This window comes from Microtus oregoni, unplaced genomic scaffold (genome assembly GCF_018167655.1).
Source record: "Microtus oregoni isolate MIOR12 unplaced genomic scaffold, Mior012 000017F_ref0000208, whole genome shotgun sequence".
Taxonomy (NCBI): Eukaryota; Metazoa; Chordata; class Mammalia; order Rodentia; family Cricetidae; genus Microtus; species Microtus oregoni.
This window is the reverse complement of record NW_024543076.1, coordinates 29,105,549-29,129,986: the sequence shown is the minus strand read 5'-3', so window position 1 is coordinate 29,129,986 and position 24,438 is coordinate 29,105,549. Positions and strand designations below refer to the sequence as shown.

The 24,438-nt window shown below is 37.2% G+C and overlaps 1 protein-coding gene across 8 annotated transcripts in view; it reads right to left on the bottom strand.

Moving 5' to 3' along the window:
* Window positions 1–24,438, bottom strand: part of CUNH8orf34 (chromosome unknown C8orf34 homolog) — a 381,887-nt gene that overhangs the window by 269,291 nt on the left and 88,158 nt on the right. For 7 of the 8 annotated variants that reach the window (XM_041667625.1, XM_041667630.1, XM_041667628.1 and 4 more), the window contains 2 exons: window positions 14,278–14,425; window positions 9,148–9,279 (listed from right to left, as the gene is read on the bottom strand). In XM_041667625.1, the coding sequence (XP_041523559.1) occupies window positions 9,148–9,279; window positions 14,278–14,425 (280 nt within the window). The remainder of the gene's footprint in view (window positions 1–9,147; window positions 9,280–14,277; window positions 14,426–24,438) is intronic. The other variant, XM_041667629.1, reaches the window with a different exon arrangement.

Sequence of the window (24,438 nt, the reverse complement as noted above, 5' to 3'; positions counted from 1 at the left end):
AGTTTTCTTAACTGGATTACAAATATGAAATGGACAAAAAGTATAAGCATTAATTTCCATGCACATAAAATTGATGAAGAATATCATTTTCATAATTCTGCCAACATTTTGTTAACTAGAGCAATCATCCGACATACTAAGCATCCGGAAAATACTTAATAAAACTTTATTAGTCACTACCTGAATATCTATGACATATAGCTGTTGAAAACTAATAAGCCACTGGGTAAGATAAAGTTATTTTGTTTGTTGCAAAATTAGTCTAACTGATAAATATTATCTTCCTATGGTAGGTCAAAAAGTAAAGATATTCTTGTTTGAATCTTTTTTTTTTTTTTTTTTTTGTATTTTGAGACAGAACTCAGTTTGCAGCCCTTGCTAACCTCAAACTTAAAATCCTCCAACCTTCTAAATGTTGAATTACAGGTATGTGGACTAAATAAATAACTTAGAAAGGGGGAGAGCTGGAGGGAGGGAGAAAGAGAGGAGGAGGAGAGGAGAAGAGGAAAAAGAGAGAGAGAGAGAGAGAGAGAGAGAGAGAGAGAGGAAAAAAAGAAAGGGAGACTGGCAAACAAGGAGAGGAAGGGACCTCCACTGTGAAACAGAAATACAACTGTGTGCTGGAGGACATTATAGAGGCCCTATATTTTATTCTGAATGGAATGCACACATATGCACACACACACACACACACAGCACCTATAGGCACATACAGATACACACAGAAACAGAAGCATAATGCAAACACATACTGCTACACACAGAGAGAAACATACACACAGACAGTTATACACACAGAGAAACACGGACTCCCCCCATAGGCACAGGCACACACATAGACACATGCACACAACATGCATAAACATACACACACAGTTGACAGCATTTTCTCTGATTTGGAAGTCAATAATTTTTAAAATATTTATTTGTGCCCCTTTTCTTTTAAAAATATGAGCGATGACTTAGAGTCACTTTTAAATTTTATTTTTCAAATATTTGTTAAGAATGGATCTTTCTATTTCTAAATATGTTTTTATTTAACATATAATATATGTGTGTATATATATTTCATATAACTTGAGCACTACTGTTATCATTTTCTACTTTATTGATTTGTATGGAGTTATAACATATAAGTGTAATCCCAAAAGGAGAAAGGAATAATAATAAGGAGAAATATTAAGGAATTAACACGAATTGGTTAAACCATACCAATACTACTGAAAAGTGATCTATCTGTGTTGGTTGTGCTACTGCCAGACAAAATAAAGCTTTATTACAAAAACTTTTCCAAAGACAAAGAGGCAAAATGTCCTTCTCCAAAGGGTCAATCCACCATGACAACAATCAAAATGATTATGTAGTTTTTATGTGCCTATCCTTGCAGTCTCAAAACACAGGAATCAAAACTTCCACAGTTGAACAATCTAGCATTAAAATAATATCTGGAGAATATAGTATCCCTATCTATAAAAATATTGAGAATCCTAGCGTGAAATAGTGAGAAAAGGACTGAGTTTAACACCACAGACTAAGTAGACCAGCAGACATACACAGACAACTCCACTTCACACCAGCAAAATGACTACCATCCTCTATAATGGAGAAAACACTCTGTAGCAGAAATCATGTTTAACATAGCTGAGTAAATATCAACATATATGAAAGAATTGAATCCATACAAAATTTTCTCTTTGCAGAGAATCTATCTATGTTTCTCTTAGGGTCCTCCTTGCTTTCTGGCTTCTCTGGGTCCATGGACTGTAGGCTGGCTGGTTATCCTTAGCTTTATGTCTAATATCCACTTACGAGTGGATACATACCGTGTTTGTCTTTCTGGGTCTGGGTTACCTCACTCAGGATGGTTTTGTCGACTTCCATCCATTTACCTGCAAATTTCAAGATGTCACTGTTTTTGACCACTGAGTAGTACTCCAATGTGAAAATGTACCACATTTTCTTTACCCATTTTCCAACTGAGGGGCATCTAGGTTGTTTCCAGGTTCTGGCTATTAGGAATAATGTTGCTGTGAACATAGTTGAGCAAATTTCTTGTGAAAAGAGGGTGCATCCTTAGGTTATGTGCCCAAGTGTGGTATTGCTGGGTCTTGAGGGCTCCCCTATTTCCTGAGAAACTGCCATAGACAAGATCTCCTGAATAAGTTGGGAGTGGGGAGGGGGCATGGAACTGGGGAGAGGAGGGGGAGAACATGAGGGATTGAGAAGGTCAAATTAGGGGAAGGACAGAGAGGTAGGGCAAGGAAAGAGATTTCTTGACAGAGGGAATCATTATGGGGTTACCGAGAAACCTGACACTAGGGAATTTCCCAGGAATTCACAAGGAAGACCCCAGCTAAGAGTCTAAGCAATAGCGGAGAGGGTGCCGAACTGGCCTTCTCCTGTAGGCAATTGATGATTGCTTTAATTGTCATCATATAACCTTGATCCACTAGCTGATGGAATTTGCAGAGATCCACAGCTAAGCACTAGGCCAAGCTCCTGTAGTCCAATCATAGAAAGGGAGGAGCGGTATTATGAGCGAAGGGGTCATGACTATACGATGGGGATACTCACAGAGACATCTGTCCTGAGCTAGTGGAGATCACTGTCTTTGGACTGACAGCTGGGGAACCTGCATAGGACCACACTAGGCCTTATGAATGTGGGTGACAGTTGTGTGTCCTGGGTAGTTTGTGGGGCCACTGGCCATGGAACCAGTATGTATCCCTAGAGCGTGAACTGGTTTTTGGAGCCCATTCCCTATGGAGGAAGAACTTGCTCAGCCTAGATAAAAGGAGGAGGGCCTTGGTCCTGACTCAAATGAAGTGACAAACTTTGTTGACTTCCCATGAGAGACCTCACCCTCCCTGAAGAATGGATCAGGAGTGGGGTTGGGGGGGGGGAAGGAACTGGGATTGGTATATGAAATAAAAAGATTGTTTAAAAAAAAAGAAATCTTACAAGATATGTTCTCTGACCATGATAGAGCAACAGGAAATCAAAGGCAAAACTGACACATGGTATGAAATAAAACATAAATACAACCAGAAGACTTCCAAAAGAAATCCAAGAGAAAGTGAAGAATAGAATACATGGAAAAAACATATTATAACTCCTATGCATATGGCAAGAGCAGGGTTCAGATGGGAATCCATAGCTATATGCTCACATTCGAAGAGGAACTTTAAATGTTTATGTTAACTTTGTCCCCTAAATAATAATAATGCCATGTAGACAAGGAAGAGCAAATTAAACCATATCTAGCAGAAGGTGGAAGAAATAATTATTAGGACTGAGAAAGATGAAACAGAAGACCGAAAATTATAAAGATAAGAGTTAAAAGTTACCTCATCATGATTCAAAAATTAAAAAAAAAAATCTCTTGCAAGAGTTGAAGAAAGAAGTGAAGACTCAGATTATTAAAATCAGAAATCTAAGTGACACATTAGTATGACCCTAAAGAAGCAAATTGGATAATCTAAGATTAAAAAGATAAAAATTCTAGGAACTCATAAAAACACAAAGACTCGTTGAGAATACATTTTAGGTCTGAGGCATAAAGATGACATAGTTATAAAAAACAAAGGAAAACAAATAAAAACCTTCTCAAGGATTGGTCCAAAACAATCAGTTCAAGATAAGATCTTATTACAAACATCAAGTATTCTTATTGTTCCAGAAAATGGAAAAAGAATGATTACTTTCTTCCTCTTAAGACCAGCTTTGCCCTCAACAAAGACAAAGACACAGCTATACACCAATATTGTTGATGGAAATCTACACAGAAATCCTGAGTAGCCAGGTACTAAGCCAAATACAGTAGCATATTGGACAAATTACATACCAAGAGAATTCAAGGATGATCTAACATGTGCAAGCAATCACAATAATATAACATACTGATAGAATATAGAGAAATAATCACACAGTTGTCTTGAAAGTGACAGAATTTTGAATACATTCTTAGGACTTTAAATATTTGACAAATTGGGTCTAAAGAAAGTATCCTTAACCTGATAAAAGGCTAATAAGGAAATCTCACAGTAAATGACTATAGTGTATAACATGAAGCTGGAAGATTTTCTTCTAGACAATAACAGGGCAAGGGTTCCTGGGCAGTTTTTGCTGCTTTTAGACAACTTTGCATGGGAATTTCCAGCTATAAAAATTAAGTTAGTAAAGAGAAATGGAAAAGCATCCAAACTGGAAAAAAAAGAAGTAATACCTTCACAGTCTATTTAAAAAGTCATAATAATCCACACATAAGCAAAAGGGTAACATGAATAAATGTTTCCAGCACAGTTTAAAGAAATAAAATGAACACCAAAAATGTCAATTCTGTCTTTAAGTACTAGCAGTAGTAATCAAAAGGGAAAATAAAGACAGTTCCATGAGAGATAGCCTGTGGGAGAATAAAATATTGAGTGCTAAATTTAGCATTTATTCTAAAATGAACAACAACAAAACATAATAAAAATAATTAAAGAGGATCTAAAGAACTGAAGTAGTGTTTCCTGTTGATAACTTAGAAACTTCCTGTTGATAACTTAGAAAAATCAGTACTCCCCCAAAGTAATCTATTACTTTAATGATGTGATCAAAATCCCATTTTCCTTGTATAGAGAGGAAAAATGACTTTTAAAGGCTATTTAGAAATAGAAAAATAGAGAGCATCCAAAAATAATTCCAAAAAAGAATTAAAAAGATAGAAAAGCACAACTCAAAGGTTCATGTGTCCTAATAAGTAAAACAACACAATACTCACAAAACCACAAATAAACAGTTTAATTAAATAGAATTGTGAACTAAGAGTAAAATCACCCTCATAGTTATGGTTACTTAGTGTTCAACAAAAGACTGAAATTATGCAATGAAGAAAGAATATTTTTAAAAAGTGATGCCGAGGCAAGTGAATACGCACATGAGAAAGAATGAAATCGGGGCTTCATCCCTACCACTGACAGAGACACTAGAGCATTGGTTGCACATAATAGACAACACTATGATTGGTAGAAGAGAAAGTTCTGATCAACAGAATTGGCAAGAGACTTTTAGATAGCATACTTAAAGTACAAGAAAAAATCAATAAATTGATTGTAAAAATTAGAAGTTTGGTTCATCAGTGAACACTATCAAGAAAGGAAAAAGATAGCATGCAATATGGAGGAAAATATTCACAGATCATGTATTTGATAAGACTTGTGTCTAGATTATAAAAGAACTCTTGCAACTCAAGCATAAAAGAAGTAATGAAACACCTAAAACTTGGCAAAAAGATCTCAACAATCATTTCTAGGAAGACACCCAAAAGGTTGAGAAGTCACTGAGAAGATGCGCAACGTCACTGGCTTTCAGAGAAATGCAAATGACAAAAATGAAGTAGCATTTCACATCCATTGAGTGGCTGCATTTTTTAATAAAAACTACAAGCACCAATGAATATGGGAGAATTACAATGCTTACACATCATTGATAGTAACGTAAATGGAATAATTTCCATAGAAATTGTAGGTATTCCTCAGAAGACTGTACACAGAACTATGGCATATTGTCTTACAATTCCATAACAATGTATTTACCAAGATATCAGGGAATGCTATTTCAGTAGAATGTGTGTGTGAATGATCACAGCAACACAACCCACAACAGTCAAAGGTAGAAACAGGCAGAATCCTCATGAGGGGAGGAATAGGTAGGCGAGTGTACTATACCTGCAGAAGGGAATACTATCAGAAAAAAAAAAATGCACATTCTGAAATGTGGATGAGAATAAGAGCTTGCTGAGTGAAATAAACTCTCACAAAAGGTCACACTTGTAGGATTCCACTCATTTGAATCCAACAGATAAATTCAGAGACAGACAGCAGGTAGCCAGAACTGTGGGAGCCTGGAATGTGTGATGGCCAGTTAGCGGGTATGGTGTTAACTTTGGGAGTGCTGAGAATACTTTAGTTAAAGAGATGATTCAGCATACCCACTGTGATTGTACTAAAATGCTGTTGAGTTGTGTGTTCAAAAAAAAAATCATAACCCTTTCATTAAAATTTCACACCCTAGTAGTAGTTACTTATAGTCATGTGGTAGGAATAGTCATAGAAACCTGAACTTCTGGAAAGAATTTTTTTCTCCTTGAAGATAACCCAGGTAAGGATCAGCCATGCTTCATTTGGTTTTCCGGGGTGATGTTTAATGCTGAAGAAACTTCTAATTTATTCTGTAACCATGTAGAAGCTCATTCTGGCACTCTTTGTTGTGTTGTATTGTTCTGTTCATGCACCCTTTCACCAGCATCAAACTATCTTGATCATTTCAATGTTTTAAAATAATTATCTCAACTTCAAGAGTGGTGATTATTGGAGATTTAGATAGAAATTATGTTTAAATTCTAGTACAAATTAACATATTAATATTTTCCCCATATATATCATTGATAGGGAATATTTACCCAATGGATTTACTTTTTCTGTCAAAAATGTCTCATAATTGTTTCTATAAACAGTATGTATATTTATGCCTGAGAACAGTGCCCTGGCTATATGTACTAGTTTCAGGATATATATTGTAATTCTCTCTCTCTCTCTCTCTCTCTCTCTCTCTCTCTCTCTCTCTCTGTCTCTCTCTCTCTCTCTCATTCTCCTTCTCTCCCTCTTTCCCTCTCTCTCTTTATTCTCTTCTCTCCCTCCCTCCCTCCCTCCCTCCCTCCCTCCCTCCCTTTTTCTGGTACTGTGGATTAAACCCAGGGTCTTGTGTGCAAGCCAAGCAAGAAACTCTATTAATGAGTTATATTTCCACCAGTGAATTGTGTTGTCTTGGTTCAGTAACATTTTGATATGAGATATTATTATGGGATAATGTCTTATTTTGGTACTGATCTTAATCTCAAGTTATAATTTGTCTTTTATGACTTTAGTCATGGAGTTTCTTTATGTTTTTCTATTTAAAACTTTTGTCTGCATGCTTCTTTTGGTTTGTTTGCTTTTAATCTCTACCCCTTTTATCTAGCCTGATAATATTGCTTTTTACTTGGAATGCTAAGTTCACTTATTTAGTGTAATTTTTGGCATTTGGACTGGAGCCCCATCTTGATATTTTGCTTTCTCTTTCTATAATCTATCCTTTGTTGTATTTATAGTATATGTATATAATAGAAATAGATTTTATATTAATCTATTTATTGTATAAGGGTGCACATTCATGTCATAGCATAAGTGTGGAGAACGGAGGACACCTTGCAAGAATTGGCTCTCCTTTTGTAATATGCAGGCTCTGGGGTTCAAACCCAGGTTATTGGACACTGATGGCAAGTACTCTTAGCTACTTATTCACTTCATGGTCCCTTATTATTTACCTTTATTTGTTGATATTATCTTTTAAATAATAAAGTTGATAGTACTTTTTGGAAGATAAATAATTTTATTCCTGATTCAGATAAATTTACTAATTTGCTAATTTATTTATCTACTTTGTACTATTTTTCAGAGACCAAAATACACATCTTCAACAACTGCTTCAAAAATGTAGTCATTTTGGCAATGTGTTTCCACATAGAACTTAAATTCATTATGATTTTGTTGTCACACGCAGTATCTCGACATAATTCAGGGGAGATGGCTTGTTACTCCATTGTCGTTAAAGCTTCTTGCTAATGTTCTGCTATGACTAGACATTGTAAGTACTGAATGAGAAGCTCAGCATTCATGCCACCAGCTAGGCTGTCGCTAGACAGTGTCTCGCTGAGAGCACAGAGCCTGCTGGCGTATGGCTTCAGGCATTGTCCCGTCAGAGATGAGTGAGCCTCAAGTCTATAGTCCTAACTTTACATAAAATATAAGGAAACAGAGCTCATTCATAATGGAGAGGGAAGCCTGACACAATTCATTTCAGGTCTCAAGTTTTTGGTTTTTTTTTTTTTATCGCGTTTTTCTGCTTTGTACTTCATGACTGGTTAAGTGACTGTCTCAGTGTTATTGGCCATATAGTTAAGCCATGCAAATATTAAGTGTGTACATTAAGAATGGTTGTGATTTAAGTTATATATAAAACTATTAAAGGTGGACACTTTCATTAAAATTACAATCTTCTGGACATTGAAAGTTAGTATTGCATGCATTCTTTGCTACAGCTCTGTTCAGGCTTTCAGGAGTAGTCTTGTATAGGGGAAATACAGAGTTCATTTCAGTCTCCTTTACAAATTACTCACATTCAATTTCCAGAAAGCACATGGTGATTTTCTAATCATTTATCTAAAATTTTTTTAACTTATTCCTTTCTCTTGTAATTAAAACCAAGCACTCACACCTTGGTGAGTACAACAAACTAGTATGTAAAAGCTCACTTGTCTTCCAAGGTCAACTGGGGTTTGATACAAGCCTGAGGTGCTTAGCATGCTCCAATGCATGTTGTCAGGAGAGAGCATTGGGATAATCCAGTGGTGACCAAGGCAGTAGGTACTGAGGCATGTCTGAAATGGTAGGTCAAAGAAGGACCATGGAAAGTGATCATGGGTAGCAAAGAGGAAGACCTAAGGGAAGTCAGATGGACAGGTTTTTTTTGTTTTTTGTTTTTGTTTTTTTTTTTTTTTTTTGGATTTTCGAGACAGGGTTTCTCCATAGCTTTTGGTTCCTGTCCTAGAACTAGCTCTTCTAGACCAGGATGGCCTCGAACTGACAGAGAGAGATCTGCCTACCTCTGCCTCCCGAGTGCTGGGATTAAAGGATTGCGCCACCACCGCCAGGCTGGACAGTTGTTTTTAATTTGGGTTCACTATTCAGGAATGCAAATCCTTTTCCCTCCTGCTCTAAAGATTTTACTTGCTTCTTCTTTATTTTTTTAAAGGTTTGAGCAGCTTCAAGGGAGGTTTATTGTTGCAAAAGGCCAGAAGAGGTAAGAGATCTGTTCCATGCAGTTCCCGGTCTTCTAATAACAGAATATCAGAGAAGACCTCAGGCAGTTACACACGTGAGAGGGTGTACATGTCAGCAGATCTGAGCGCATGAATTCCGTGTAGATGCTGGAATGAACATGGATTCATTGGGATTAACAAAGAGCCGAAAACAGGTGAAAACTTTGAATTCCGTTGATAATTTTTCTTTACTTCTCAAACTACGAAGACTTGGAAATTTAGGAGCATCTAAGTAACAAACTTACATGATTTGGAGTCTGGTGATGGAGGAGAAATATTAGACACGGCAAGGTCACTTTTTGATTTTTTAGGCTTCTTTGCATTCAACTGCCAAGGTTTATCATAGCTTCTAAAGTCCCTTCTTGTTCCTTTGGGTTCTGTTAAAACAAAATATAAACAAATTATAATAATAAGGATGAAAAACGCCTGGTCATGAGAGGAGCTAAGTTCAGTAAAAAATTGGATTTTATGGCTTATTTTATACAACTGTCTAGACAGAATACTAGTGAAATAACTTAGTCATAATTTATTTCTTATCTATTTGATTGAGTAAATATGAGGGGCAGAAATTTATTCAATAGCATTGCAGACACAGGATTTAATTGACACTAGAAATTTCAGCACTAGTCATGGTTTGTCATTTGAATTTTTTTTTCTTTTAAGAATTCCAGAGCTTCAAGATACATGGCAAAAGAGCATGGAAAACTCTGCCTACACTATCTGCTCTCACACCTGAAATGAGATAAAACACTCCACATACAAGTCTGAATCGCGAGAAAACTATCATTCCAGAAAGAATGAATGAAATAAATTAAATGAAAGAACAGAATATTTAAGAAACCAAGGAAAATTATAATCTTACAGCTATTAAATGTCAAAATCTGACTTTTTTGACTTCCCAATATAAGTAAAATAACTCTATGAAACAAAACAAAATCATATGGAAGAGTTGCTGAGCAAGTTATGATTAAAACACTATTGCACCTAGAATTTTATTTAAAGGTTGTTTTGTGTTGTGTTGTGTTTTCTGTACTGACAGAAAACTAAAATGCAATACTGCATTAAATTTGTATTCGGTAATGGCAAAAGAACGCTGATGGTGTTGAAAATGGAATCAGGGACATAAAGAACACACTTCACACAATAACGATCCAGAGCAGAGAGGCCACAAAATGAGAAGGGAAGGATGGGTGTCCCTTAGTGCAGACTCAGTTTGCACAAAATGACTTCTCTGAAGAATCACCTAAAATATCTTCGCTACAGTTTTGAATATCAAAAGTGTGTGTGTTCATGAGATTATTGTACAAAAGGGAATGATTTTCACTGGAAAAAAAGAAACTAAAATAAGGTTTCTCCTCTACACCATTAAGCGACAAACAAGTGAGAATATTCCGTGTCCTGAGTTCCTAGATTTATTGAAATGGAACAATGGGGCGACGTCAGATGTTATGCGAAAGTATTTTGTCTCTGCCCTTGAGCTTTAAAGACGGTCTGTAACTGACTAGAAGATGCAGCAAATTAGCACAAAATCACAGTCATGGTTCAAGAGGGAATCACAGCCCACCAACCAAATAATCATCCAAGAACTCCTTGCTTTTCTTCTCCTTCCTAATCCTCCCTCTGAAATATTTCACTTCTTCTGTGGCCCTTACGTTTCACATAAACTATCTCTGCTCCATTTTCAAATCCCCACTTCATATCTTAATGTATATACCATTTTCACATAAAACTGCTTCTTTGTAACTACCTGGAACAGAGGGTTTCACCCCCTTCACTACAACACAGGGGCTGTGAAGGCTTGAGATGCCTAGTTTCCAGATGCTTTTGCAATGGGAGACCACAGAGGAGGCGAAGCATCCTTCTCCTTTGTGGAAGCCCCTCATCATCTTGTTTACCATGCCCTATTATTAGCCTCTACTTCGCCCATGGCTGTGTTCCAGACATGGCTACAGCCTGTTCTGTGCTCTGACAACATGGGTGAAACACTGGTGACCTCTTAAACTTAGGCAAGCCACAAGCTTCAGACTTTCTTGCTTCAGTTCCTCAAAGCTTCAATTCTCTAATGCGTAGACACTCCAAACTAGGGCTCTGCACTGGGTATACTTATTCTCTAGAGCAACTCCACCTTAGATGGCTTGGCATCAAACTTCGCTGTCTCTCAACACAGCAAAAATCCTGTGTCTCTTCTTTTTACTATGTCTATCTCTTACATGTTTTGTGATCTCTGATTGTGGTTCTCTGAACAAGTCTTTTTTCCAAACTCAATAAAACTTTTATACCAGGCTTTGTGCTTAGTCACCTGTACAATTTGCTCTCCAATATCCCAAACTCTTGCATAATTTGTGTCCCATCTTCTATTCTGGCTATAGTAGCATAACCACCCTTTCCAATGAGTCCTTCAGATTTGGGGTCCTGCTTGAGAATATCTTGCAGGTTTTAATAATGACTAATTAGTGTCTTCAACTCAGTTTTGCCCCAGAGTTGTATAAACAAACTTTAATTTTTCCTTTCATAACTTGTCTCTCTTCTCTTCTGGTAGCGTATCAGGATGACGGGCACTTACTTCTCCTATTTAATCTCCAACTTCTTCAACAAGCAATTTTACCTCTCAATAAATAGCACAACGTAAAGCACACAGAATAATCCCACACTAATCGTCTTCCAGAAAAATCCCTTACTTAACAAATAATTTAGCACATTTTCCTCCATTCTTTCATTCCTGTAAGAATTCCTGTAGATTGTATAATTTTTCCTCTAATACTAGGTAACTCCTATTTTGGGGTTTCCTGCCTTGACTCAGTCCAGAGATTCAGAATCACATTCAAATGCCTGCTAGTATTGCTTACTGAGATGCTTCACAAAACTCAAATTCACCAATAGGAATTCAGCCTCTACTTCTCATTGGAAATTCAGTTTCATGTTTCATCTTGACCTATTAAGTGAGTATTTATACCATTACATAAGCTAGTAAGCTAGTAGCTATAAAAATCTACTCCTTTCTTCCACCCTCTCTGAGAAAAGTCAGCAAATCCTTCTGTCAAGGAGAATTCTAAGAAATCTGGGATGATTGCATAGTAATGATTAATCATGACCTATAATATTGCCAATTCTTGAATGAAGATGAGACCATTAATTTGCTTCTGTCTAATGCAATATAGCAAAAGTGTTGAGATGAAAATATCACAATTGCAATGTAATCATTACATCATAGAAACCCCATTTGAGAACACTTCTTGAATTGGAGAAAATAACCTGTCGTAAGGTTATTGTCCTGTGGTAGTGAACGCTACTTGTATCTAGCAACTAAGACTAAACCTGGGCTAAATCCAGAAAGGAAATCAAGAGCACAGTCATATGCTGTGGAGAGGTTATTTTCCAACAAGCCAAATGGGCTTGGAAACATGCTCTTCTCTAGCTCAGTGTCCAGATGAGGATGCAACCCAGCCAGCAGTTTGACTCATCTTGTGAATCTGCACAGAGCTGACTAAGCCAAATGCAGGCTTCTGGACATGAATATCAAATGCTAAATGTTCACAGATACCTGTATGATCTTTTAGTCACAAGGTGGGTACCATCTTAGTACCTGGGAACCAAAACCTTTGCTAATTAACCCACCTGACTTATGAACTCAAGGAAATGAGCCCAAAAACAAACAAACAAACAAACAAATAAATAGGGAAAATATAAGAATTCTGTTTTGTATGGCAAGATTCATGTTCTAGTTTTCTGTCTAATGAAGATAGCTTTTATGAAGATATCATCACCAACAATGTCCACCTTCTTCAGAGGGTATTCACTCTCTGCCCTCTTTAATGTAGACTTGTGAGAACATCAAGACGGTATTGATATGACAACACAGGAAAGAAGACCAAAATCTTTCCCTGAGGTTCCACAGAGTATGCAGAGAAGAGAAGGCAACATAGTACCATCCCAGAAACCATCTAGAGACAGTCCAATCCCCATGGGAATCGGGCAAAGAGTTGGTGACTCACACAACAGACATGCTTAGTTTGGGTTTTATTGTAACACTTAAACAGCATGACCAGCAGGAAATTGGGAAGCAAAGACTCCATCTCATCTTACACTCCGAGTAGCACTCGGTTACTGAGGGCTGGAGTTAAAGGCAAGAGCCTTGAAATAGGATCTACAGCAGAAACCATGGAGGAATGAAGCTTATTGGCTTGATCTTAATGCTGCTCAGCTTGTTTTCTGATAGAACCCCCAAAGCATCAGCACTGGGGTAGGTAGCACTGTACACAGTGAACTGGACCAGCCAATCAAGAAAATGCACCACAGAATTGCCCACAGCAAAATAGAACGGGGGCATTTTCTCTACTGAGGTTCCTTTCTCTAAAATGCTTGTATGTATGTTGTGTCAAGTTGACATAAACAGACTGGCTCAAGGCCTGGAGAGAGTGGGATTTGAAAGTGAACTGCAAACCCGAAGAACAATGTTCAGGAAGATAGAAGTCACATCTGTCCTGTTGTTTCCCCCCATTTAGTGGAGAAAGGAAGCGACAGGAAACTTGGAAGTCTGGTTCCCCAACGTTCAGTTTCTCGGGACTCAACTATTTCTAAAGTTAAATTTACTACTCAGGATAATACTAGTCACAGGAATAAGCAACAGCAACGTTGTAGACACTGCCTCATTATCTTCCTGAGCAGATTAGCTGTATTCCTTCAATCAAGTTGTTTATAAAATGAAACACAAGTTTAGAATAATTACTTTGGATCCACACAGAAATAAATACTTCATGCAAATCAATGTGGCCCTCCTTTTATTTTGTCCCCCCAACTTGATGTATGAAGGCTTTGGTCTCCCTGAGAGTGGGTTGAGGTGTTGAGGCAGCCAGGGCTTTCCTGTACACTGACTTGAGACCGGTTTAATAAAAGTGCACACCTTACAAAAAAAAAAGAAAAGAAAAAGAAATACTCACATTTTCATTTATTGAAGCAAAGTACATTATAATGTATTCAAATTCAAAAATATTTTGCATGAAAAGTTAGTATGAAACTTTAATAACAGAATACCTGAAAATTTTAGGTTTATCATATTATAATTAAAAATAGTAGGGAAATTTTCTATTCCAACAGTGGTTCTCTACTTTCCTAATGCTGCAACACTTTAATACAGTTCCTCATAATGTGGTGACTCCCAACCATAAAATCATTTTTATTGCTGCTTCATGACTCTAATTTTGCTACTATTATGAAGTGTAATGTAATTATCTGTGTTTTCTGATGGTCTTAGGAAACCCCTATGAAAGGGTCATTGAGTCCCTAAAAGAGTCACGATGCAGAGGTTGAGAAACACTGTATCTGATATACCTCAAATTATCATACATGTTCATAGTTCCTTCTTTTCCCTCAATTACCTGATGGTTCACTTTCTGCCCAGAGGGCTGCTGACCCAGACAAAGTTCTTTGCAGCTGTCCTCGGTTTCCTTGCTTGGACTGAAGATGGTCAATGAGAAATGGGATTGGCTGGTCTGGTGTCTCAGTTATTAGCTTGGTCATTAATTCCTAAAGACAGAACAAGACACACATTTACGTCTAATAAGAAGACACACTACTTGAGCATTTATCATTGTTCGACAGTATACCAACTGTTCACACATAGAAACTAATTAAAACCTTCTCATAATTCTTCTAGGCATGTACAAGGTGGTAACTGTCCTCTCTCTAAGCACAATGAAGTACAGAGAAGCAAGCTAACTGTGTTCCATAACCAAAACACAGCAAAACGTAGCCTAAATCATACTAGAAATTTTATCTAAGTTATTTTTATTAAAGTATGGTTTCTAAATTTTAAATCTGGGATTACTCCTTCAAGGCATCCCATTAAGAACTAAGCTCTAGCTAAAACAGACAATATATCTTTTCTATGTGTTAATATTATATCCCTTTGAAATTCCCAAAGAACATGGAGAATTAAAAAATATTTAAGCAGGCACAAGTCACATAGACCTTACATAATCACCAAACAATATATAACTTATTTTTACAAAAATTCTCTCACACTCTCCCTTTCTCCTTCCCTTCTCCCCCAATGACTATATCTCTATTCACAGAATAGACTCTTTAATTTTTAGCTGCTTTAATGCTCTAACTTTAAATTGGGCAACATACGCCCAGGGATCATGTCTATGTGTTTTAGTCATTCAGTCAGGAAGAACAAAATACAATCTCCAACCACAAGGACGAGAATAGTGTTTTGTGCCCTATAAGTGAATTTGTTAACTGGTTTGCCCCCCTAGATTCCTGCCAGTCACATCTCATCTTGCCTGCTTTATTTTATTCTGTAAAATTCTATTCTGTAAGTGGCAATTGTTCTACTGAGTAGGCTGGAAAGTTAGATATTAGGATTACTTAGGAAAAAAGTTAGCAGCAACTTCCCATTCCAGTTTTGGTTTGCTTTCTTGTTTTCATTTGTTTGTTGCTTGCTTGCTTGTTTTTTTTGTGACTGAGAATGCTGGCCTATTTCTTCTACTCCAATGCTCTTCCTGAGATGTTGAGCAGGCTTACTTGCCATCAGTCTGTCCCCAGTGATGTAGTTTGAGAGGCTTACCCTAAGTAATCTTAGTCTAATTATTTTTTTTATTCAGAGTCCTGTCAGAACCCCCCACGCAAGGCAGACAAAAGTCATGGTGAAATGAAGGAAAGAATTTTAACCAAAGTCACTTTGGGAAGACAGAGACTAAGAATTTCATCCCATATTTGGGGCTACTGAGCCAAGTTTTGAGGCTACAAAGAGAAAGAATTGGGATGGGACAAGAAGTGTATGTAATATCTTAGCAAAGACAATACAGGTTTTGGAGATGAAAGATCCCATGTTGCTGCTAGAGGCACAATTCAGATAAATTCAGAGCATCTGGAAATTAAAGCCAGAGAAGAAAAGATCTAGACAGCTTGTTTCATGAGTACACTGTGGTGCAAAGTATTTGTCAAGGAAATACTTTATATATACAGTACTTTCTGTGTGCAGAAAGGGAGGGAAACAGAGTGGCACTACTATCACTGAAGAGGCTTTATCAGCAGTATAGCTGAAGAGAGGCCATCTCTTCACTAACATTCACAAAGCAGTACAGTGATCAGTTACACATCAATGCAATATAACACAATTCAAAGCATTTCAAATTTTGTATCTAGACAAGAGATTGCACTATTCTATTAGAACTCATCATTCATTACAAAGATAGCTAGACAATAGAGAGAAATGGGGATGAAAGGACCAACAAGGTCACAAATGTCCTGGGTACTGAGATAAAGAAAAATTAGGTCATATAAAATGGCCCAGGTCACAGTAACCTTCTGTTGTGACCCTGAGAGCTATCAGATGAGTTTTGTTTCTAAAATCTTATCTTTCAAATCACATGGAAAAATTTCTATATTTTTGTCTTTGAAAAGAAACTAAAGTGTTTCTTATTTACTATAGAAGATGGATTTTGCAGATTAAGTCAGACCACCTCTATTTTAAAAATATTATGAATCTAGTAATTTCAGGAATACATTTTTAATCCACCAGTAAGTATATAAGGCTAAAGGCACAAAATAATTTTAGTCATAAGCAGATAAAATAGTTAATGCTGTCTGCTGAGGAATACTTAACTATGCAAAGTTGTGTTGTATTTGGTTAATTATGTAAAGGAGTGTTGCTGTTTTATCTTGTCTGCCTAAGTCATCTGATTTGTCTAATAAAAATCTGAATGGCACTAGCAAGGAAGGATGCATAAGCGAAACTTCTGAGCATGGAGAATAAGGAGGAGGGAGAATTCAGGCTTGGAGAAGAAAGAAAAGGTGATGCTAGGGGCTAGAGAGACAGAGACAGAGGACATACAGAATGAAAGAATGGTAAAAAAAAGATGCAAGACAAAGGGGAGATGAATAAAAACAAGTTAAATTGAATTAAAAGAGTTAATGGAACAAGTCTAACCTAAGCTATTCATAGCTAATAATGAGTCTCTGTGTCCTTATTTGGGAACTACTTGATGGCTCGAAGAAAATGCCAACTACAGTTTTCAGTACAGAATGTTTGCTGGGTCAAAAGTCTAGTCTCAGATGATTCCGAACACAGGACATGTTGTCTCGCCTCTCAGCATATGTATCCGTTAGTATATGCATCCAGACCTTCTGCACTAGAATGATCTTGAGAACTGGAACTTGCAGAAATTTCTTTTCTAGACAGGAACATTTAAGATTTTCAAAGGAGTTGCTGACAATAGAACACCAGCCTCTTTCAACCGTGAAGTTGTAAGACACAAACGTAACTGAGGAGCTAATCGGTTTGGAGATGAGAACAGTGCTGTGTGGGTAGAATGCCACATTAGACGTGGGAACTGATTGCTGGATGGTTCACAAGGTTCTTGCAGCACAAGGGGAATGTATTGAGAACATTAAGCCAGCCTCAACTCGAGGGCCGAACACCTTCAGGAAATGATGTGTAATCTTTATCATTAATGTAAGATTCCAGGTACAAAAGTTCCTGGGAGGTTTTGGTTGTACGTGTTTATAAATAAATAGCAAAATGGAGTAAGTGACAGCATCCTGTCCCCCAAACAATTGTCGGTGGATATTTTTGTCTAAGGACCTGGGGATTGACAGCATGCTGGTACTAATTTACCTGAGACCGTGCTTGCATTCACAGGCTAGAACACAAGCTAGCAAATTTGTCCGTAATTGATTTAATTCACAATTACTAATAATGATAACTGGCTGATACAAACGGCATTCAACAGATGGCATGGAAAGCATCCTAATTCAGCACTGAGACTCTGAAATCATTCTTCTGAATTCTTGTATACGGGCTGCAGACATTTGGGTAAGGAACTTCATCATCTGGCATTGCAGCACTCCATCAACTAAATGTGAATGACAATAGTGCCTACATCATAGGGTTGTCATGGAGATGAAAAAGAAGACGATCAGAAAGCATTTGCAACGTGCTTTAGGCTATGTATAGTCTGCTGGGGTGGGATCCGTTCCTCAGATCTCTCTCCTCCATTGATTTCAGCTAGGCTTTCCTAATGAAGAATTTGTAGACTTGCAGAGTAGAGAGAAACAGAAGAAGCTATTCTCTAGGACTGATTGCAGACAGAAATGAGGACACATGAGAGAGTCAGAGTAGCTTCCCAGAGATTCTGGAAAACTCGACTGTAGGCTTGGATAGAGAACCTGCAAAAACACCGGAGAGCTGCAGCAGGTCCTAGCACACAGTTAATAGACAGGCACCTGCTTCTTGTGCTGTAGCCAGAGATCTCCAGGTCAATAACCCTGATCCTGCTTGTGGCCTCTCTTGACCTGTGACAGCATTTCTCTGATCTCAGAGTCTTATCTCTCATCATGTAAGTTCATTATTCCTTACTCAGTTATAGCCAAGATACATAGAATAGCTTCTTCTTTCCTGATTTAATGTTAGTGGTGCCCCTTAAAAGAATGCAACATTTTAATGTTTACTGCAATTTATAAACATTTTATAGGTGACACACATATACACTGTATTTTATTATATTATTATAATTGCTATACTTTTATTAATACATATTTGCAATATTGTGAATGACATATTTCCATTGACTTTATTTTATTTTGATATTAATGTTCTCTTTCTATAATAATAATTATATTATTTTCTTTTTCTCTTTCCTCCCTCCTGCCCTTCCCATGTTCTCTCCTTGGCTCCCTCTCAAATTCATAATTCATGGCCTCTATTTACTTAATTGCTATTAGTTAAAGTCCACTTAGTGTTACGTGTGTGTATGATTTCAGGGTTGACTGCTTGGTATTGTATAACCAATTGGAAGACTTAATTTTTCTGGAGAAGATTCTTTCTCCTTCTGTCTCAACAGACATTTGCTGCCTGGAGTTCTTTGTCTAGAGCTGAGGCCACTTAGGATTTCCTCCTTCCGTGTTAGAAGGTCTAATGGTATTGTACTTGTTCAGGTCTTTTTGTAGGTAGCTGTATTGTTGAGGTATCCTGAGCGAAGCATCCCTGTCTTTAAAGGAAACTTACTGTCACAGCACATTTTCTGGCATTCTGGCTCTTACAATCTTTTTACTTCCCCTTCCTCATACTCCTTGATTCTTAGATGAAGGAGTTGTGTTGTAAACGTACTCATCAGGGCTGTAAACCCTATGATGAGTAGTTCTCTGCATTTGGTTGGTTGTGGTAGTCTGTAATAGTCTCCCTCTGTTGCAAGAACTTTCTTTGATGAGGAATGAGAGGTCCACTTATCTGTGCACTTAAGAAGTATTTAGAATGCACTTAGAAAGTGCACTGGTTTTAGTAAAGCAGTGCCCTGGGGGTCTCTTCTAATAACCATGAGCACCAGTCGAGGCATTTGGCTAGGTTTCCAGTACCTGGCATGATTTTCTTCTTCTCAAATGGGCCAGAAGGCAAATTAACCACTGTTAGTTACAGGCAGGAAGAAGAGCCGCTATTGCACTGTTAGATATCTCTTACCCTGCTAGTTCTTGTTGTGGAGCAGAATGTCACAGCTGGGTAGGACTGCTGGTGCTTCTCTCCCTTGGAAGTCTGCACAGCACTTTTCAGTACTGTGCAAGTTTGTCCTCAGGGATTAATACTGGAGGTAGTATCAATCAGGTATCCTTTTTTCAATGCTTATAATTATATTGATATAATTTATGTTAATAGAATACAGTATGTAGAACTTTATTTTTTGTCCCTCAAAACTGGTATTAAGATCTGATGAACAAATTAATTCATTTTAGATCTGTGTTTATGCGTCAATGTTCTATTTTTAATTAAGATCTTTAAATTTTGTATTCCTCCTACACACAAATGATAAACTGGCCAAGAAAGAAATCAGAGAAATACCACCCTTTACAATAGCCACAAATATAAAATATCTCGGGGCAACTCTAACCAAACAAGTGAAACAACTTGTATGACAAGAACTTTAAATGTCAAAAGAAAGAAATTGAAGAAGACATGAGAAAATGGGAAGATCTTTTATGCTCTTGGATAGGTAGGATCAACATAAAAAATGGCAATTTTACCAAAAGTAATCCACAGAGTCAATGCAATTCCCATCAAAATCCCAACAGAAATTTTCACAAACCTAGAAAGAACATTACTCAAATTCACATGGAAAAAGAAACCCAGAATAGCTAAAAACAATCCTATACAATAAAGGAACTTCTGGAGTCATCACCATCCCTGACATCAAGCTCTCCTACAGAGCAATAGTAAAATAAAACAGCTTGGCATTGTCATAAAAACAGACACATGGACCAATGGAACTGAAGACCCTAACATTAATTTACACACATACGAACACCTGATTTTTGCCAAAGAAGCTAAAATTATACAATCGGAAAAAGAAAGCATCTTCAACAAATGGTGCTGGCATAACCAAATGTCAACATGTAGAAGATTGTAAATAGATCCACATCTATCACCTTACATGAAATTCAAGTCCAAGTGGATTAAGGACCTCAACATAAATGCAGTTACATTAAAATTGTTAGAAGAGAAAGTGGGAAGTAGCTTTAAACACATGGGTACAGGAGACCATTTCCTAAATATAATCCTAGTAGCAGAGACACCGAGAACAACAATCAATAGTGGGACCTCCTGAGACTGAGTAGTTTCTGTAAGGCAAAGCACATGGTCAACAAGACAAAATGGCAGCCTACAGAATTGGAAAAGATCTTCACCAACTCCACATCTGTCAGAGGGCTGATCTCCAAAGTATATAAGAAACTAGACAACAAAATACCAAATAATCCAATTTAAAAAATGGGGTGGGGAGATAAACAGAGAATTCTCAACAGAAGAAACCCAAATGGCGAAAAGACATTTAAGGAATTGCTCAGACCTTAATCATCAGGGAAATGCAAATCAAAATGACTCTGAGACACCATCTTACACCTGTCAGAATGGCAAGATCAAAAATACTGAAGACAGAGAGGATATGGAGTCAGGGGAGCATTCCTCAGCTACTGGTGGGAATGCAACCTTGTACAGCCATTCTGGAGATCAGTATGGCAGTTTCTCAGAAAACTGGGAATAAATCTACCTCAAGAGCCATGAATACTACTCTTGGGCATATATCCAAAGAATACTCAATCATATCAAAAGGACACTTTCTCAACAATATTCATAGCAGCATTATTCATAATAACCAGAACCTAGAAGCAACCTAGATGCCTGTCACCTGAAGAATGGAAAAAGAAAGTGTGGTACATTTACACAATGGAGTATTACTCAGCTGTAAAAATCAATGACATCATGAAATTTACAGACAAATGGAAGGAACTAGAAAAAAATCTCAGAAAGACAAACATGGCATGTCCTCACTGATAAGAAGATAGCTATAAAGCAAAGCAAAGTATAACCAGACTACAATCCACAGCTCCAGAGAATTGATAGCTAGCATGGGGTGAAGGGGGAGGGAGGAAGAGGAGCGGGGAAAAAGGAGGAGGAGTGGGAAAATACATATAGCTCATAAAAACCCAAATAAATAAAACCTTTCATCTTTAGAAATAATATCAAAATTAAATAAAAATACTTTAAAAAAGTATTTCAGATCATTACCCTCCAAACATTCACTTCCCAGCCCAACATCTAAGTATGATTCATAAATTGTCATGAAATAGACATTTAATTGTTACTTTAAATTGTGGGAATCTCTGATTCTTGGCTGTTCGTGACACCACTGATATTAGTTTTCACAATGGATTGGACTCTACTTGACTATACTCACCTGATGTTTACAATTCCCACCTCTCCTGTATGGTATCATGCTTGTCTTTCTCACCTACCTTTTAGTCCTTGTATACCTATTCCTAAGTTATAGCTCATTATTGGTTATTTTACCTCCCTCATAGCTCATGTTTTCCTATTCCACCTGACCTATATACCATGCTTGTCTATTCTACCCACCCTAGAGGATACAGTAATCTTTCTCACCTGCACCATAGCCTATGTTTGCCTCAAGGCACCCCCAGCTTTTTTTTTTAATGAAAAACATGCATACTGGGGAGAAGTTTCTCCTTGCCTCATTGTACATTCTAGAAGAACTATAAGGTTTGGGTTTGGCAGAAGTGGGGATGTCAAATGGAGTATACAAGTCTCCATAAAAGCTGAGAGAGGAAGAGACATCTCTGTAACGTTTTCCTACCAGACCCTTCCAGGACACTTGGGGAACTCAGATTTTTCCTTTTCAGAACTACCCTAAACCTACTTCTCTCTTTACCAAAAAAAAAAAAAAAACCCTCAAATTTAGTTAGAAGGCTGAGATCAACAGTAAAGAAAATAGTATAAACAATAATAGTCGAGTAAGCTGTTCAAAGGAAAGAAAGTCAAAGTGGTCTTGGCCCCATCATTGTGAAGAAACAGGAGGTCAAAAAGATGATGAATCCTCTACGTAAGAAACAGCATAAGAATTTTGATATTGGCCAGAACATCCAGCCCAAAAGTAATCTCACATGCTTTGTCAAATGGCACTGCTACACCAGACTGCAGCGACAAAGGGCTGTCCACTCTACCAGGCTCAAAGTAATTCCTGCCAATAACCAGTTTCCCTGGCTCTGGATCACACTGTTAAATTGAAGTATAATATCAGACCTGGAAAAGTAACATTATACAAGCTTACATGGTTTATTTCCTCATTCTACATGCTCTCATGTACTGTGTGTGCACGTGTGCACGCATATGAGTGAATTCAATTATACTGTAGTGGAACTAAGAATAAATATCACCAAAATAAAGTTAATATTATGTAATAAACAATAGGTTTCTATCATTACCTCTATATAGTCTCACCTATCCATTCCCTCCAAGTCAAAGACATGTTTTCCATTTATTTATATGATCTTGTAATTTTACCATGCTGTTTATGCTTTTTGGAGCTTGTCTTTATATACTTAACATAGTCTTCTTGATGTCCATCCAAATACTTTGCAAATAAATTATTTATTTTTATTAATGAATATTATTCATTGTATAGATATGGCATAGTGTGTTCACTCATTCTGTGACTGTTTTGGAAAATGTGAATAATCTTATAATAATCACCAATTTATAAATATTTGTGTGGGTTAAATGACTAACAGGACAATTATTGGGTTGTATGTTAAAGTTACTTTTAATCTTTAAAAAATGACAAACTATGCTCTAGGTGCCAATTCATTCACTTTTGCTGCATGTGAGCATCCCTAGCCGTTCTTGTGTTTATGATAATAGCTCATTACAGTTTTAATTGCATTCAGCTGATGAGTAATTGTAGTGAAGATCTCTCAATCTGTTCATCTGCCATCTTTGTAACTTCCCCAGGGATAACTCTGTGTATATCTTTTGTCCACTTTTCTAATTGATTGGTCTGAATTTGTAATTGTTTAGAAAGTCTGTTGTGTTTTATTGATACTACAGTGAGACTTTGAGATATTTTCAATCCCTCTCACAGTTTTACATTTTACATTCTTAAAGGATGTCTCCTTTCAATGTTTGTGAGCAGCACTTGTGGTCCTTTTGTGGTCACTCCTTACAAAGCCCTTTGTGACTGATCTTCACCCAGCCCTGGGTTCTTAACGCTTGCCTCCCATTTCTCTTCCAAAGTTTCACAGTCTTATATTTTCCATGAATCTTAATGACCTAGTAGGAATTAATTTTGCGTAGGGTGTCAAGAGTCAAGGATAATGGTCAAGGTCCATTTTTTTTCTATTTGAATTCCATTTTTGGCACCATTGCTGTGCCAAATATTTGATCATGTTTCTTTCATCAAATCACTTCTATTCCTTGGTTAAAAATTATCGGAATTTCCAGGAGGATGTCTATATGTTTATCTTTGGGTTCAACTTCTTATTTAGCTTCTCTAGGATCACAAATTATAGGCTCAATGTCCTTTATTTATGGCTAGAAACCAAATATGAGTGAGTACATCCCATGTTCCTCATTTTGGGTCTGGCTTACCTCACTCAGGATAGTGTTTTCTATTTCCATCCATTTGTATGCAAAATTCAAGAAGTCATTGTTTTTTACTGCTGAGTAGTACTCTAATATGTATATATTCCATACCTTCTTCATCCATTCTTCCATTGAAGGGCATCTAGGTTGTTTCCAGGTTCTGGCTATTACAAACAATGCTGCTATGAACATAGTTGAGCATATACTTTTGTTGTATGATAGGGCCTCTCTTGGGTATATTGGCACTGGGTTTTGATCCTACTGCACGTACTGGCTTTGTGGGAGCCTAGGCTGTTTAGATGTTCACTAAACCTGCTAGACCTGGAAGGAAGTGGGAGGTCCTTGGACTCCCCACAGGACAGGGAACCTGGTCTGCTCTTCGGGGGCTGATGAGTGAGGGGGAGTTGATTGGGGGAGGGGGAAGGATATGGGAGGCGGTGGCGGGGAAAAGACAGAAATCTTTAATAAATAAATAAATAATAAAAAAATAAAAATTAAAAAAAATACTATTGGGGCTGGAGAGATGGCTCAGGGGTTAAGAGCACTGCCTGCTTTTCCAAAGGTCCTAAGTTCAATTCCCAGCAACCACGTGGTGGCTCACAACCATCTG